Below are 13286 nucleotides of genomic sequence, written 5' to 3' on the forward strand. Positions count from 1 at the left end.
TTGCTTAAATTAGAATTCTGGCTATCTATCATTCCAGGAATGGACTAGAAGATGTGAGGTGTATGATCTCATCTAAACCCTTCTATGTAAATGCAGCTTTCTAAGCCTCTGCTTTCTTGTTTTTTAAATGTGGTGGATTAGGTGTTATGTTTCTTACAGCAATAAAAAATGTTAAAAACACTGGATTTTGGTAAAGATTTTTAAAGTTAAGATTTTTAAAATATCTTTCCAGTAATTCAGTTATTTACAAATATCTATATTATACACCTTGCTCTCAAATAGCTATTTCTGCATACGTCATTGTGACTGTTTTTATTCTGTGTATATGTGTGTTTTCATGCCAATATATATACATACACTATGTATATATATTAAAGATAGATATATATACTTTCTCTCAGGATCACAGAATCAAAAAAACTTGCATGTGTGTATATATACATACTTATACACACTCATACACACACACACAAGAAATTTTAAATTCCAGTGCCTACAAAAGCCAAATAACACAAAAGAGTTGGGACTGTAGCAAACAGGAAAGTCAAGCCATGGCCCATTTATATGTGACAGACATTGCTCAACTCCAGCCGTCATGTAGACATGTGGGCCCAGTGTTCCAGGATCTACCAATATTTCATTATGGATTTTTATGCATGCCCTCCCAAATGTTAAATGTTGGCAACAAATTCAGGATTTTTACAAGCATTATGAGCCAAACAACAACACATTCTGTGGGCTGTTTACAGCCTCTGAGCCACCAGTTCACAACTTCTGATATATAGATATACAAGCATAACAGAAATGAGCCCTTGTATGTGTAATCTGATAGGTTCGGCTTAAAATATCCTGAAGTTCCTCTTTGGATTTGGGCTCTAATAAGATAGAAAGGGTGGGGAACGGGGACTTCTCTGTCCAAGAACAAAGTCATCAGTAACAGAGCAACTGTGTAAAAGCTTGCTTTTAAAAGTGTATGTGCATAGGGCTTCCCTGGTGGCGCAGTGGTTGAGAGTCTGCCTGCCGATGCAGGGGACACGAGTTCATGCCCCGGTCCGGGAAGATCCCACATGCCACGGAGCGGCTGGGCCCGTGAGCCATGACCGCCGAGCCTGTGTGTCCGGAGCCTGTGCTCCGCAACGGGAGAGGCCACAACAGTGAGAGGCCCGAGTACCCCAAAAAAAAAAAAAAAAAAAAAAGTGTATGTGCATGATCTAATGAGGTAAGCTGATAAACATCATTTATAAAAGAAAGAGAGAGGCTCCATTGTCTTTTTAAAACATCGCCAAAGTTTTTATTTCTGTGGATTTAAATTTCATGTTTTCTTACTATGAGTATTAATTTGTTAGAATATGATCCCAAGTATTGGGATCCGTAACATCTTATAGAAAAACCCGAATGAACTTTTTGGCCAACCCAATAGTATTTTCGTTCAAATAGGAACTAGGAATTTTGACCCATTATTCATGAAATTTTGTTCTTTTTAAGTAACACAATTATTCAATCTAACTTAATTTAATCTTCATTAAATAGACCTTTTCCTCATGAACTAAGCATTCTCTTTCTCTTTTTTTATGATTTCAGAGTGCTAAAATCTCAGTGTAATATAAAAACTCAAAATAATCAGATTTTAGTGAATAAAAATTAATAAACTAAATGGAGAAGAGACTTAGTAAAACATTTTAATTATTCCAGTTAGTTTCAAGGGGTAGTGATTCTTTCATATGGTATGGGGAAGATGTTAGATTTATGGTTTGTTTTATTATTTTAGTCAATTAAAATATCTCTTTAACTATACTTTTAACCTACCAATAGAGAAACAAATAATTTTAATTGCTTGATTAAAAGCAATTTTTAAAAATAATGCTAGAAGAGGTCCTGAAATCCTCAAAGAAATTGGTATGAAATACTCCAGAGAAACGTTTTTCAGCCAAATTCATTTCAAGGATACATCCAACTTTAAATTACAGCTGATTGATATCTGACCCTAAGTCTTAAGTCTAAGATTTCTTAATAGTCTGGGTAAGAGAGGAAATAATTTGCTAAAAGAGGATAAACACTGTTCCGGAAAATTAAAACAAAAACCATACATTACAGGGTCTTTGCACTGATATTCTTCTATGATCTGATATATTTATTGTAGTATTGTAAAATCTGAAAATACAGATTTATTTCGCTATTTCTAGGTTGGGGGATGTGGTGGGCAGCTATTGTTACATCAGTGTGCTGCCTGTACATTGTAGTTAGATTGCGTAAGGCCATGTTGAGTTTTTTTGAATTTGTTTTTTTTTTTTTTTTTTTTTCGTGTAATTTTAGAGCTAGAATGACCGTACGAATTGTGTGGCTTATCTTTCTTATTTTACAGGTTAGAAAACAGGGACTCACAGATATTTTTGTACAAAGTTCCATAGCTAGTTACTGACAGATCCATAGCTGGAAATCATATTCTTTGATTCCAAATATAATCTCTTTTATACTATTTCTTTATTGTTTTCCTCAAAAACAGGCATTTTTTTCCCTCTTCCTTCACCTCTGCTTTGTTCACATCTGGTAACCACAAGTTTGTGGAACTCTATTCTTATAGAAAATGCTTTTTTTCTTTACCTAGAAAGAAATATCAATTTCCAGTAGATCTGATCATTTACAAAGGACTTTTTCTCTATTGGACACTTCATGAGCTATTTTCCTTGTTTTGGCCTAGCTTCTTAATTATCTCAACTTTCTTATTAATAAGATCTATATTTTTGTTTATATTCAACCTTTGTTCTTAATTATACTGTGCTCCAAAAGATAGTACTTTTATATCTTTAAACTCATTCAGTTAGTGACCTAGACCAGGGGTCCCCAACCCCCAGGCCTCAGACTGTTACCTCGGTGGCCTGTTAGGAACCAGGCCGCACTGCAGGAGGTGAGTGGCAGGGAGCGAGAGAAGCTTCATCTGCCGCTCCCCAATCCTCCCCATTGCTCGAGTTACCGCCTGAACCATCCTCCGTCCATGGAAAAATTTTCTTACGTGAAACCGGTCCCTGGTGCCAAAAAGGTTGGGGTCCGCTGACCTAGATTAAAGAAATACTGCTGATAAGTTCTATAGTTTCGAAGATGGATTACCACGAGATCAACATCTTCAGATTTTAAGAATTCCTAAAATAAACTTTTCACGCTTTATTAGATTTTTGCCTCATTATTATGGGAGAACAAATTCATAGATCTCTCTTGAAAATAATAAAATGATCAACCTTTGAGATCAGAGATAATATTCTTTTTGTTGGCCCTGTCAGGCTTTCCTAACTTAAAATAATAAAAGGCCTGTAGACAGTTATTTTTCTTATACCTCATTTCCTTTTTTTTTTAAATTAAAGGCAAGTGGTCAAACTCTAAAAATCAAAAAACTTCATGTCAAAGGAAAAAAGACTGAGTCAAAAAAAGTCAAGAAAGTAACTTTAACAGGGGATACTGAGGATGAAGACTCTGCATCTACAAGTAGTTCATTAAAAAGAGGAATCAAAGACCTGAAAAAAAGAAAAATGGAGGAAAATACTTCTATTAGTTTGTCAAAACAAGAAAGTTTTACTTCTGTTAAGAAACCTAAAAGAGATGACTCCAAGGACCTAGCTCTTTGCAGGTATTATTTCAGTTTTCATGTACTGTATATTTACAACTTCCTATTTTATTTGCTTAGAAATCTTCTGCCATACTAAAGGCAACTTTTTGACAATTTGTGTAAGTAGTAAATGAAAGTCTATAGTATAAGTAAATATATTCTTTTATCTTTTTAAATAAATTAATTTGCATTTTTTACTTGAAAGATTATGAAAGGTAAATTTTTAATAAAAATAGATATTTCTAAAGCATAGATACTGATTTCAGGCATTGTTTTCTTTAGTATGATCCTTACTGAAATGGAAACTCATGAGGATGCATGGCCTTTTCTACTTCCTGTAAACTTGAAACTTGTTCCTGGTTATAAGAAAGTTATTAAGAAGCCTATGGATTTTTCCACAATTAGAGAGAAATTAAGTAGTGGACAGTAAGTAAATCATTTCAGTTCGATATTTATTGAATGCTTGGTACATGCTGGGTACTTTTCGAGTGAGCCAAAAATACATTAACAACAAAGACATAGGCTCTGCCTTTGGAGAGGGGTGTGTGTGTGTGTGTCACTCGCGTTTGGCCAGGGTAGTATAGTATGTAAGACAAATCAATTAAAATTATGTAAATAATTAAAAAGCAGTGTGATAAAGCATTTTGACATTGGAAGGGCACCAAACTCAGCCTGGAAGGTAAGGAAGAGTATCAAGAAAGCCTCCCAAAGTAAATTACATGTAAGCTAGAGCTTGTATTGTACATCAGTGGAATATTGACACTGTCTCATGTGGATTTAACAAAAATTGACTCTGTAATATTTTCAGATTATTACAATGTAGAGATAGAAGATCACTGGAAATTTTAACTATTAAAAGCTTTATTGTGGCGCTTCCCTGGTGGCGCAGTGGTTGAGAGTCCGCCTGCCGATGCAGGGGACACGGGTTCGTGCCCCGGTCTGGGAAGATCCCACATGCCGCGGAGCGGCTGGGACCGTGAGCCATGGACGATGAACCTGCGCGTCCGGAGCCTGTGCGCCGCAACGGGAGAGGCCACAACAGTGAGAGGCCCGCGTACTGCAAAAAAAAAAAAAGCTTTATTGTGAGTTGTTGGAGAATACTAAAAATGTGTTTATTAAATGTGGAAGAAAATTATTATTTGCTCCTCTCTACCATATTCTCTTTGTGATCCTATCCAAAGAGCAAAATGACTTCTGGCCACAGTTAATGATCTTTGTTAGATTGCCTCAGACTTCTTGCCAGAGGGTAGCAGCTGTTAGATGTTGGCATTTAGTTGGTTCTGGACATTGGACACTGGTTCTAGACATTTTGGAGCCACAAGAATAAGGCTGTTCTCTTGCAAAACAAGCCCACACAAAAGCATTCCATGTGTTAATGGCCAGGAGCTATGCATCTCCCTTTTCCTTCTCCCTGCACCCTTTATTCCTGCATACCAGTTTACCTTAGTGTAGCCCATGCGCATCACTTCAAGCAAAGTCATAAATAAGGAGAAAGAAGGAACTTTACATTTAAAAAAACTATAAAATATATTTAATTGCATTATTATTATTATTATGTTCTTTCTAGATATTCTTTTGGTGAAAATCACTGTAATCTGTAATTTAAACTCAGTTTAGAAGAGTTGAGTAGAACTTAACTCATAAAGATCAGTGTCTGTCTTACATGTATCAGATGATTTACGAGACTGACCAAACGACTAGTTTATTTCTCTGGAGGCTGAACTGTCAATCTTTTAAAGAATTATGTCTGTCCCATTTTATTATTTTTTAATTTCGAAAGGGACCTGCCTAAATTCCGAAAACATTAAAACTATTGGTTCTTTTTTTTTTTTTTTTCGGTACGCGGGCCTCTCACTGTTGTGGTTTCTCCCGTTGCGGAGCACAGGCTCCGGACGCGCAGTCTCAGTGGCCATGGCTCACGGGCCTAGCCGCTCCGCGGCATGTGGGATCTTCCCGGACCGGGGCACAAACCCGTGTTCCCTGCCGTGTCGGCAGGCAGACTCTCAACCACTGCGCCACCAGGGAAGCCCAAAATTGTTGGTTCTTATATGATCCAAATAGCAAAAACTTCTGTCTATATATGAACTGGTTTTTTTGCTTTTGCTTTTTTTTTTTTTTTATCTTTATTGGAGTATAATTGCTTTACAATGGTGTGTTAGTTTCTGCTTTATAACAAAGTGAATCAGTTATACATATACATATGTTCCCATATCTCTTCCATCTTGCGTCTCCCTCCCTCCCACCCTCCCTATCCCACCCCTCTAGGTGGTCACAAACCACCTAGCTGATCTCCCTGTGCTATGCGGCTTCTTCCCACTAGCTATCTATTTTACATTTGGTAGTGTATATATGTCCATGCCACTCTCTCACTTTGTCACAGCTTACCCTTCCCCCTCCCTATATCCTCAAGTCCATGCTCTAGTAGGTCTGTGTCTTTATTCCTGTCTTACCCCTAGGTTCTTCATGACCTTTTATTTTTTTTTAGATTCCATATGTATGTGTTAGCATATGGTATTTGTTTTTCTCTTTGACTTACTTCACTCTGTATGACAGACTCTAGGTCCATCCACCTCACTACAAATAACTCAATTTCGTTTTTTTTATGGCTGAGTAATATTCCATTGTATATATGTGCCACATCTTCTTTATCCATTCATCTGTTGATGGACACTTAGGTTGCTTCCATGTCCTGGCTATTGTAAATAGAGCTGCAATGAACATTTTTAACTTCCATAATTCTCCAGTTCCTGGATAGAGGATGAACCTAAACCTCAAAATAAACAGGCTTACACATTAACACAGAAGTACCAAAAGATCTGCAAAATCTAAGCTCCCTTTTTTCTTTCTTTTTTTTTTTTTGTTACGCGGGCCTCTCACTGCTGTGGCCTCTCCCGTTGCAGAGCACAGGCTCCAGACGCACAGGCTCAGCAGCCATGGCTCATGGGCCTAGCCGCTCCGCGGCATGTGGGATCTTCCCGGACTGGGGCACGAACCCGTATCCCCTGCATCGGCAGGCAGACTCCCAACCACTGCGCCACCAGGGAAGCCCTAAGCTCCCTTTTGAGAATGAGCACCAGTAAATGGAGGAGGTCACAGCAGAAGCAAGCAGAGAGAAGCAGTTCTGTATAATCCTGTTTGTGATGCCAGGTGTGGGAGACAGAATTCAGAGAATTCAGACTCCTCTCACTTCGACTTATTTCATTAAACCCAAATTAATGAGCTGGAACCCAAACTCACAAACAGTATTTCAAATTTTAAACTAGAAACTTAGAGAACAGAGGGGAAGAAGTGCCTCCTTTAATGAATCTTTCTGGGTTCCATCAGCTTCCCCCTCCTTCCGTTGTACTTATTTCATCTAGAATCTCGCCTAAAATTCTCTCCCGGATTTGTCTCCCTAGTGCTAATCATTAACCTTTTCTTGTAGTAAGGAACAGTCTAAAGAGATAAATATTTCTCAAGGCAACTTTAAAATATTTTATAAAAATTATTCCCACACATGTTATATGATTGCATTTATATGAAATGTCCAGAATAGGTAAATGTATAGAGACCAAAAGACAAGTTGATGGTTGCCACGGGCTGGGGATAGGAAGGAATAGAGAGTAAATGCTTAATGGATAGAGTTTCCTTTTGGGGTAATGACAGTGTTTTGGAACTAGGTAATGCAATGTTGTGAGTGTGCTAAGTGCCTTAATTATCTACCTTAAATGGTTAATATGATGTTATGTGCATTTCACCTTAATTTAAAAAATAATAATTCTCAGAAGAAAAGGAAAATGGGTGAGGTTACACAGGGCTGACAATTCTGTGAGCTCATTACAGATAAAGAAATTTTCTTCTTTTATTATTGCACATATTAGAAGAAAGGAGTGAAAAGACTGTACAAGGTATTTCATCAAAGAAATAATTCCACTTTTACCAGATCTCAGAGCTTCAGTGTGCGCTTCATAGGTATTTCTAATGGGTAAATTATTTTAGTATTCAATTTGTCATAAGTTAGAGTTAATTTAAATTTGACTTTCCAAAAGCCCTTTTTCAAAATGTATTGATTTGGCTTGAAATGCACCACTCCTTCCTTACTAATAAGTCTAGTCGTGCACCTTTCAGTTCTCTTCTCTGTGTTCTTACAGGGAAAGAGGACTGGGATTATCCCACCAAAAAAAGCACTGAATTCACAGTGCTTCTCATTGAAAGGCAGTTTCCTGATAATGTTATCTCCAGTAAAGAGATAGCACATGCTTTTTTTGCTTGTTTTCGATCATCATATGACAGTGTTTGAGCAAAAGAGCATATCTGAAGAGAGAAGAAGAGAAATGGGAAAGGGGCAAGGTTTAACACAGAGTGACCTATCCTGGGATGTATGTAAAAGCTACAGGGCAAGTGTCATGTACATAGTGCATGGGAAGCATTTATATTATTTCTACTGTAGCTAAATATTTTTGAGTGTAAAAAATAGGGTACCGCAAGTGATACAGTTGGTCAGAGTTAATAAACTAATCAAGTAGGATGAGTCCTGTAACAAAATTGTGATACAGGTCGAACAGGAAATTGGATGTAAGAAAAATGCAAGTTTGTTGAAATATATCTTGATCTTCAAGAGAAATCTGTTTTCCATTTAACCTGTCTTTAAATTCTATATGTCCAGAACACGTGCAGTCTTTTAAACGTCCTATTTATAAGAGGGTATAATACGTTTTATATCAGTTTAAATGCAGTTACCCTAATCTTTTTCTTTTTTCCTTTCAATTTTATGTTTTATTTTATCTTTTATTACCTCTTCATTTGTTTGCAAAACAAAACCAGCCTACAAAAGCAACCTGTAATCATGTGTTTTCTTCCAGGTATCCAAACCTTGAAACTTTTGCTCTAGATGTCAGGCTTGTTTTTGACAACTGTGAAACATTTAATGAAGATGATTCTGATATAGGCAGAGCTGGCCACAGTATGAGGAAGTATTTTGAAAAAAAGTGGACAGATACTTTCAAAGTGAGCTGAAGTTATAATAATCTCTTTTTTTTTTTCCTTTTAAACAAGGACAAACGAACCAGCAATGTGAACTGTATTTACATACATGTGCAAGGCACATACATAATGACGTTTTTTTCCTTAAAATAAATATCACACAAAAAAAAAGTATCAGAAGAATGATACCGTTTTTAAAGGCTTCACTCCTACAACAACCAAGGCCCTTGGTTATTGGTTTGTGTGATTTATCAGCTAATTTAGGTAGAACAGGGAAGCACACCCAAAGAATTTTCAAAGGAAAGGGTGTTATAGTGCAATAGCAATTAAAATGTATCAAATCGCACTGAATATTCAACACCAGAGCTCTAACGTGGGAAATGGTTCTCCTTTCCCTCTCAATAAATATCTATTTTTCATTTTTTTACTTTGTAGTTTATTTTTTAGTGAATGTATTTAATTTTATGAATTATTTATGATTAAACCACATCCAGAATCTTCGTTTTCTGTGAAAAGGGAGAACTAGAAAAATTGCTTTAAATCTTGAAAATACAACAAGGAATGTTTTAAAATATAAAACAAAGCCAAGTTAAACTGTTTACACTGATGTGCTATAAAAGCACCAAAAATAAACTTTACTGTAGAGTTACAAGTACATTTATATATATATATATATATATACACATATATATATGTGTATATATATATATGTTGCTGCATCACTTGTGTAGTTAAATTGTATTTCAAGACAGTGAAGAAAAATTGACATGTATATACTGTTCATTATTGTTTATATTAAGTCTTGTTTTAAATATGTATTATGTGTATATATTGTTTGCAGACATTATTGTTTATGCCTTAGAAGGATTGTAGCATTTTATTTTAGTCTGAAGGTAATTATAGCTATACAGCTTGTACAGTAATTATCCTCTACCAACACTGTGGCATCTCCTTGATCTTGGTAGTGCCTGCCTTTGAAACAGGGTGTAGGGGATATTAGTTTTCCATTTTTTCTATTTTGTTATATAATTTTAAGCCACCAGGGCCTAAATTAAAGTATAATCATTTGTATCCATGTGGAATAAAATTGTGACAATTTCCTACGCACACAGTATTTTTTCATAGAAACATTTCCCTCCCATTTGCCTTGCCTCAGAAATAAATTTAAAAGACATTTGTAACCACTGTGTTTTATCTACTGTGTGTTGTGGTGGCCTGTTGGAGGCAAGTAGATCAGAATTTTTTTGTACCTATGTAAGAGTACTTGAAGTTTTATTTAAAATAAAATGTTGTGGAAAAGGTAGCATTCTTTTTTTTAGGAGTGTTATTTTTCACTACTATGTGTGGCACGGATACAATAAAAGACTTTTACAAACTAGTTTTTTAGTTTTTCTTAATGAACCTGGAATTTTTTTTTTCTCAAAAAAAGCTAGTTAATTTAAATTTGCTTTTTACAGAATCATAAAGGAGGAGCAGCAGAGTGTGGTTCAAAGAGCATTGGGCTGGGTGGAGGAAGGTGGTCTTAAGTCAAGTGATGTGACTTTCATGAGTCTCTGAACCTCTCTGGACCACTTTTTATTGTTTATTTCACATTTCTAATATGAAAATATTAGAATATTTTTTAAGGTCTTGTTCTAATAGGTGAAATGTCTCTATTGTAGACATACAACCCAGTTGTCATTAAGAAAAATTTATTATATAAATTTGTCTAATAAGTCATGAGATACAAGTTCAGGCATTCATGAACTATGATTTGATGCCTTGCTGGGGTCTGAGGAATCATTGAATGAACAAGACAGGCACAGGCCCTACCTTCATGGAGCTTACAGTCTAGTGCAGACGTGATCCTTAGCTAATGTCCTTAGTAAAGGGCTTTTCATAAGTAGTGAAGGGACAATAGAAAAGTTTTGAAGAAATATTAAGCTTTAGAATGCTTCATAACCTCAGAGTATTTTCCAAAATTCCTAGAGTGTTTGTGAAGGCTTATATGAAAATCTGCTGTTATTATGTACATATGTTAACCAAATATTACAGTGATGCCTTAAGGAGCTGGTGCTCAATCAAAAATACCATGTGGAACAGAGAACAAGGTGGTGCTGTGAATCAAGTGTGTGGTTTTTGTGTTTGTAGAACTGGCTGCCAGATGCTCCATGGAGAGTCGTCTTCATTGGGGTGTTTTGCCTTAGGGAGCATATGTGGTTACATTACTTTATATTAGCTGGCATATAAGAGCTTGATATTAACATGTCTGGTGTCCGAGGGGCGAATGAGAAATAAAATACTTAAACACACACGAAGAACAGTTTTTCAATGATTAATTTTCTTTTAAAAATAAATTAAATATCCCTGAAAAAAAGAAAGGTGACTATTGGCTACTTTGGACTGCTGTCTTCATTGTTGTTACTCAGCAGGAGTAGCTGTTCAAGAAGTACTGGCCATGATCCCCAAAGGGCCACAATTAGTCTCCAGAACAATTGTTACAATACACATGTGGATCATTTGTTATGTGAATGACTCTTGCATTCACGGTGCCATAGGTTGGGCCTATCTTCAGTAAAACCAGTATTATTATTCTCCTCAAATATAAAAACATTTTCCTAACCCTCTGCTATCATACAATTACAAGTAGGCACAACATACTTTTTCTAAGATAAATTAGGTTTTAACCTGAACCTTCTCCATTTTAGTCCTGGTTGCTCTGTGAATTGTAAAAAATTGGCCTGACCTCAAGTATAGGTTTTGATTTATCCTGAGGATAAACCAATCAATCCACTACTACCGAACCCCAAAAATAGTCATCAGTTTGAAACAACATCTAGAGAGTAAATTAATATATTTATTTAGTTGTTAACCATGGTTAAAATTAAACAAATGAAAATTTATCTGTGGGTATACCTTGAACTCAAAAGAACTAAATTACCATAAATGCAAGGTAATCTCTTTTTCTTATTTCAACCCCAAAATGAAATTTGTTAAAAACACTAGTTTTAATCAAAATCATGAGGGAGCTGATCTGTCTTTGGTACCTTACTGCACCCCCTCTGTGCTCCTTCTCTTTTCTATCCCCTCTACCCCCATACCCGTTCAAGAAATTTAAAATCCTGTTCATTTAGGCTCCTATGAAACACATCCTTAACAAGGAGATCTGATATCAATGATTTACTCCTTTTTATAAATTGTATTTGTGGGCTACCTCTCTCAAGATTATTTGCATTTGAGAAACAAAAGAAGTTTGTGTTCTGTTAAAAGAATTTCATTCCAACAAGGAGATAAGAGAGGTATTCTAAGACAATTGAAATTTTCCTTCCACAGGAATATGACTCATAAAAAATACAACACAGAGAAACTAGTAGAACCTTATCTACTAGGAATTTTGCCTCAGTTAGATCTCTTAGGAGGCCTGCTTGGACCACATTACAACTCTGCCTAAAAAAAAAAAATTTTTTTTAAACCTCAACTACACAGAATTAAGATAATTCCTCTCCTCAATTCATGACACACTCTTCACATTGTTGTTGCAAAGCCCCTTTTCTTTCATTTTCTTACTTCTTCCTTCAGCTCCTCTTCAATGCCCTTTCCCCCCCACATACAACCACATATGTCTTTCCAGTCAACCTTTTATATATATATTTAGCAACACATACATCTTTAAAAATATATGGTGTGGGAAAAAAAATATATATATATATACAGTGTTTTTCAAACTTGTATCAGTTGCATTATGCTATACATGTCTATTTTTGTTTCTTTTGAGTTGAAAAAGGAATACATAAATCTGGTTCATTACTTTTGATTGCTACAAGGTATTCCATCACAGGCGTATACCACATTTTACTTTCAAACTTCTCTCAGAATGAAAACCTAAGTTGCCTGCAACTCCTTGTCACTGCAAATAATACTGCAGTGAATGTTGTCATACATGTCTTCTATGGACCTGCGTATGCAAGCCTGTTTCCTAGATGGTCCCACATGATTCATGCCCCTGTGTAATCCCTTCCCACATTGTATCGGGTTTCGCCTGTGTGACCAACATAATGTGGCAGTGATGTGTGAATTCCCAGACTAGGTAATAAATACATTGCTATTTCCACCTTGTTCTCTTGGATCACTGGCTCCTGGTAAAGCCAACAGTGTTGTTGAGGACACTGTAGCAGCCCCATGGGACAGCCAACAGCTAGCACCAACGTGCACGTCATGTGACAGCAGCATCTTAGAAGTGGATCCTTCAGCTGAAGTTAAACAGATGACAGGAGCCCCGGCCAACATCTGGACTGCAACTTTACAAGAGACACTCCTGAATTCTTGACCCATAGAAACTGTGGAATAATAAATGTTTATCGTTGTTTTAAGCCACTCAGTTTTGAGTAATTTGTTACATAGCAATAGATAACTAACAGACTGTGGTAAGAGTTTCTCTAGGATCTATATGTAGGGGAGAATCCCCAAGTTGTTAGGTATGTGCACACTAACTTTCCACGCTATTGCCATACTACCCTCCAGATGACTACACCAGTTTACACTCCTACTAGCAGTGGAAGAGGATTCTTCCCCCTACTTCTCAACCAGTATTCAATATTTGTTTGGATTAATTTTCACTAACAATTTATTACAGATTTTGAATTCGAATACCATGTTTTGAGGCATATCGAGCAATTTCTCCAATCTTTTTAGCAGCTTCAACTTTGATTCTTTTTATAGTTTTTGTTTTATGTAGACATCATATCTA

At 36.1% G+C, this 13286-nt stretch overlaps 1 protein-coding gene across 25 annotated transcripts in view; it reads left to right on the top strand.

Moving 5' to 3' along the window:
- The window catches only part of BAZ2B (bromodomain adjacent to zinc finger domain 2B), a 386914-nt gene extending 374001 nt beyond the window's left edge, over positions 1–12913 (top strand). For 24 of the 25 annotated variants that reach the window (XM_073807661.1, XM_073807659.1, XM_073807669.1 and 21 more), the window contains 3 exons: positions 3357–3619; positions 3881–4024; positions 8440–12913. In XM_073807661.1, coding sequence (XP_073663762.1) covers positions 3357–3619; positions 3881–4024; positions 8440–8593 — 561 coding nt within the window. In that variant the 3' untranslated portion in view covers positions 8594–12913. The remainder of the gene's footprint in view (positions 1–3356; positions 3620–3880; positions 4025–8439) is intronic. The other variant, XM_073807676.1, reaches the window with a different exon arrangement.
- The last annotated feature ends 373 nt before the right edge of the window (positions 12914–13286 follow it).

This window comes from Tursiops truncatus, chromosome 7, assembly GCF_011762595.2.
Source record: "Tursiops truncatus isolate mTurTru1 chromosome 7, mTurTru1.mat.Y, whole genome shotgun sequence".
In the NCBI taxonomy this organism is placed as follows: Eukaryota; Metazoa; Chordata; class Mammalia; order Artiodactyla; family Delphinidae; genus Tursiops; species Tursiops truncatus.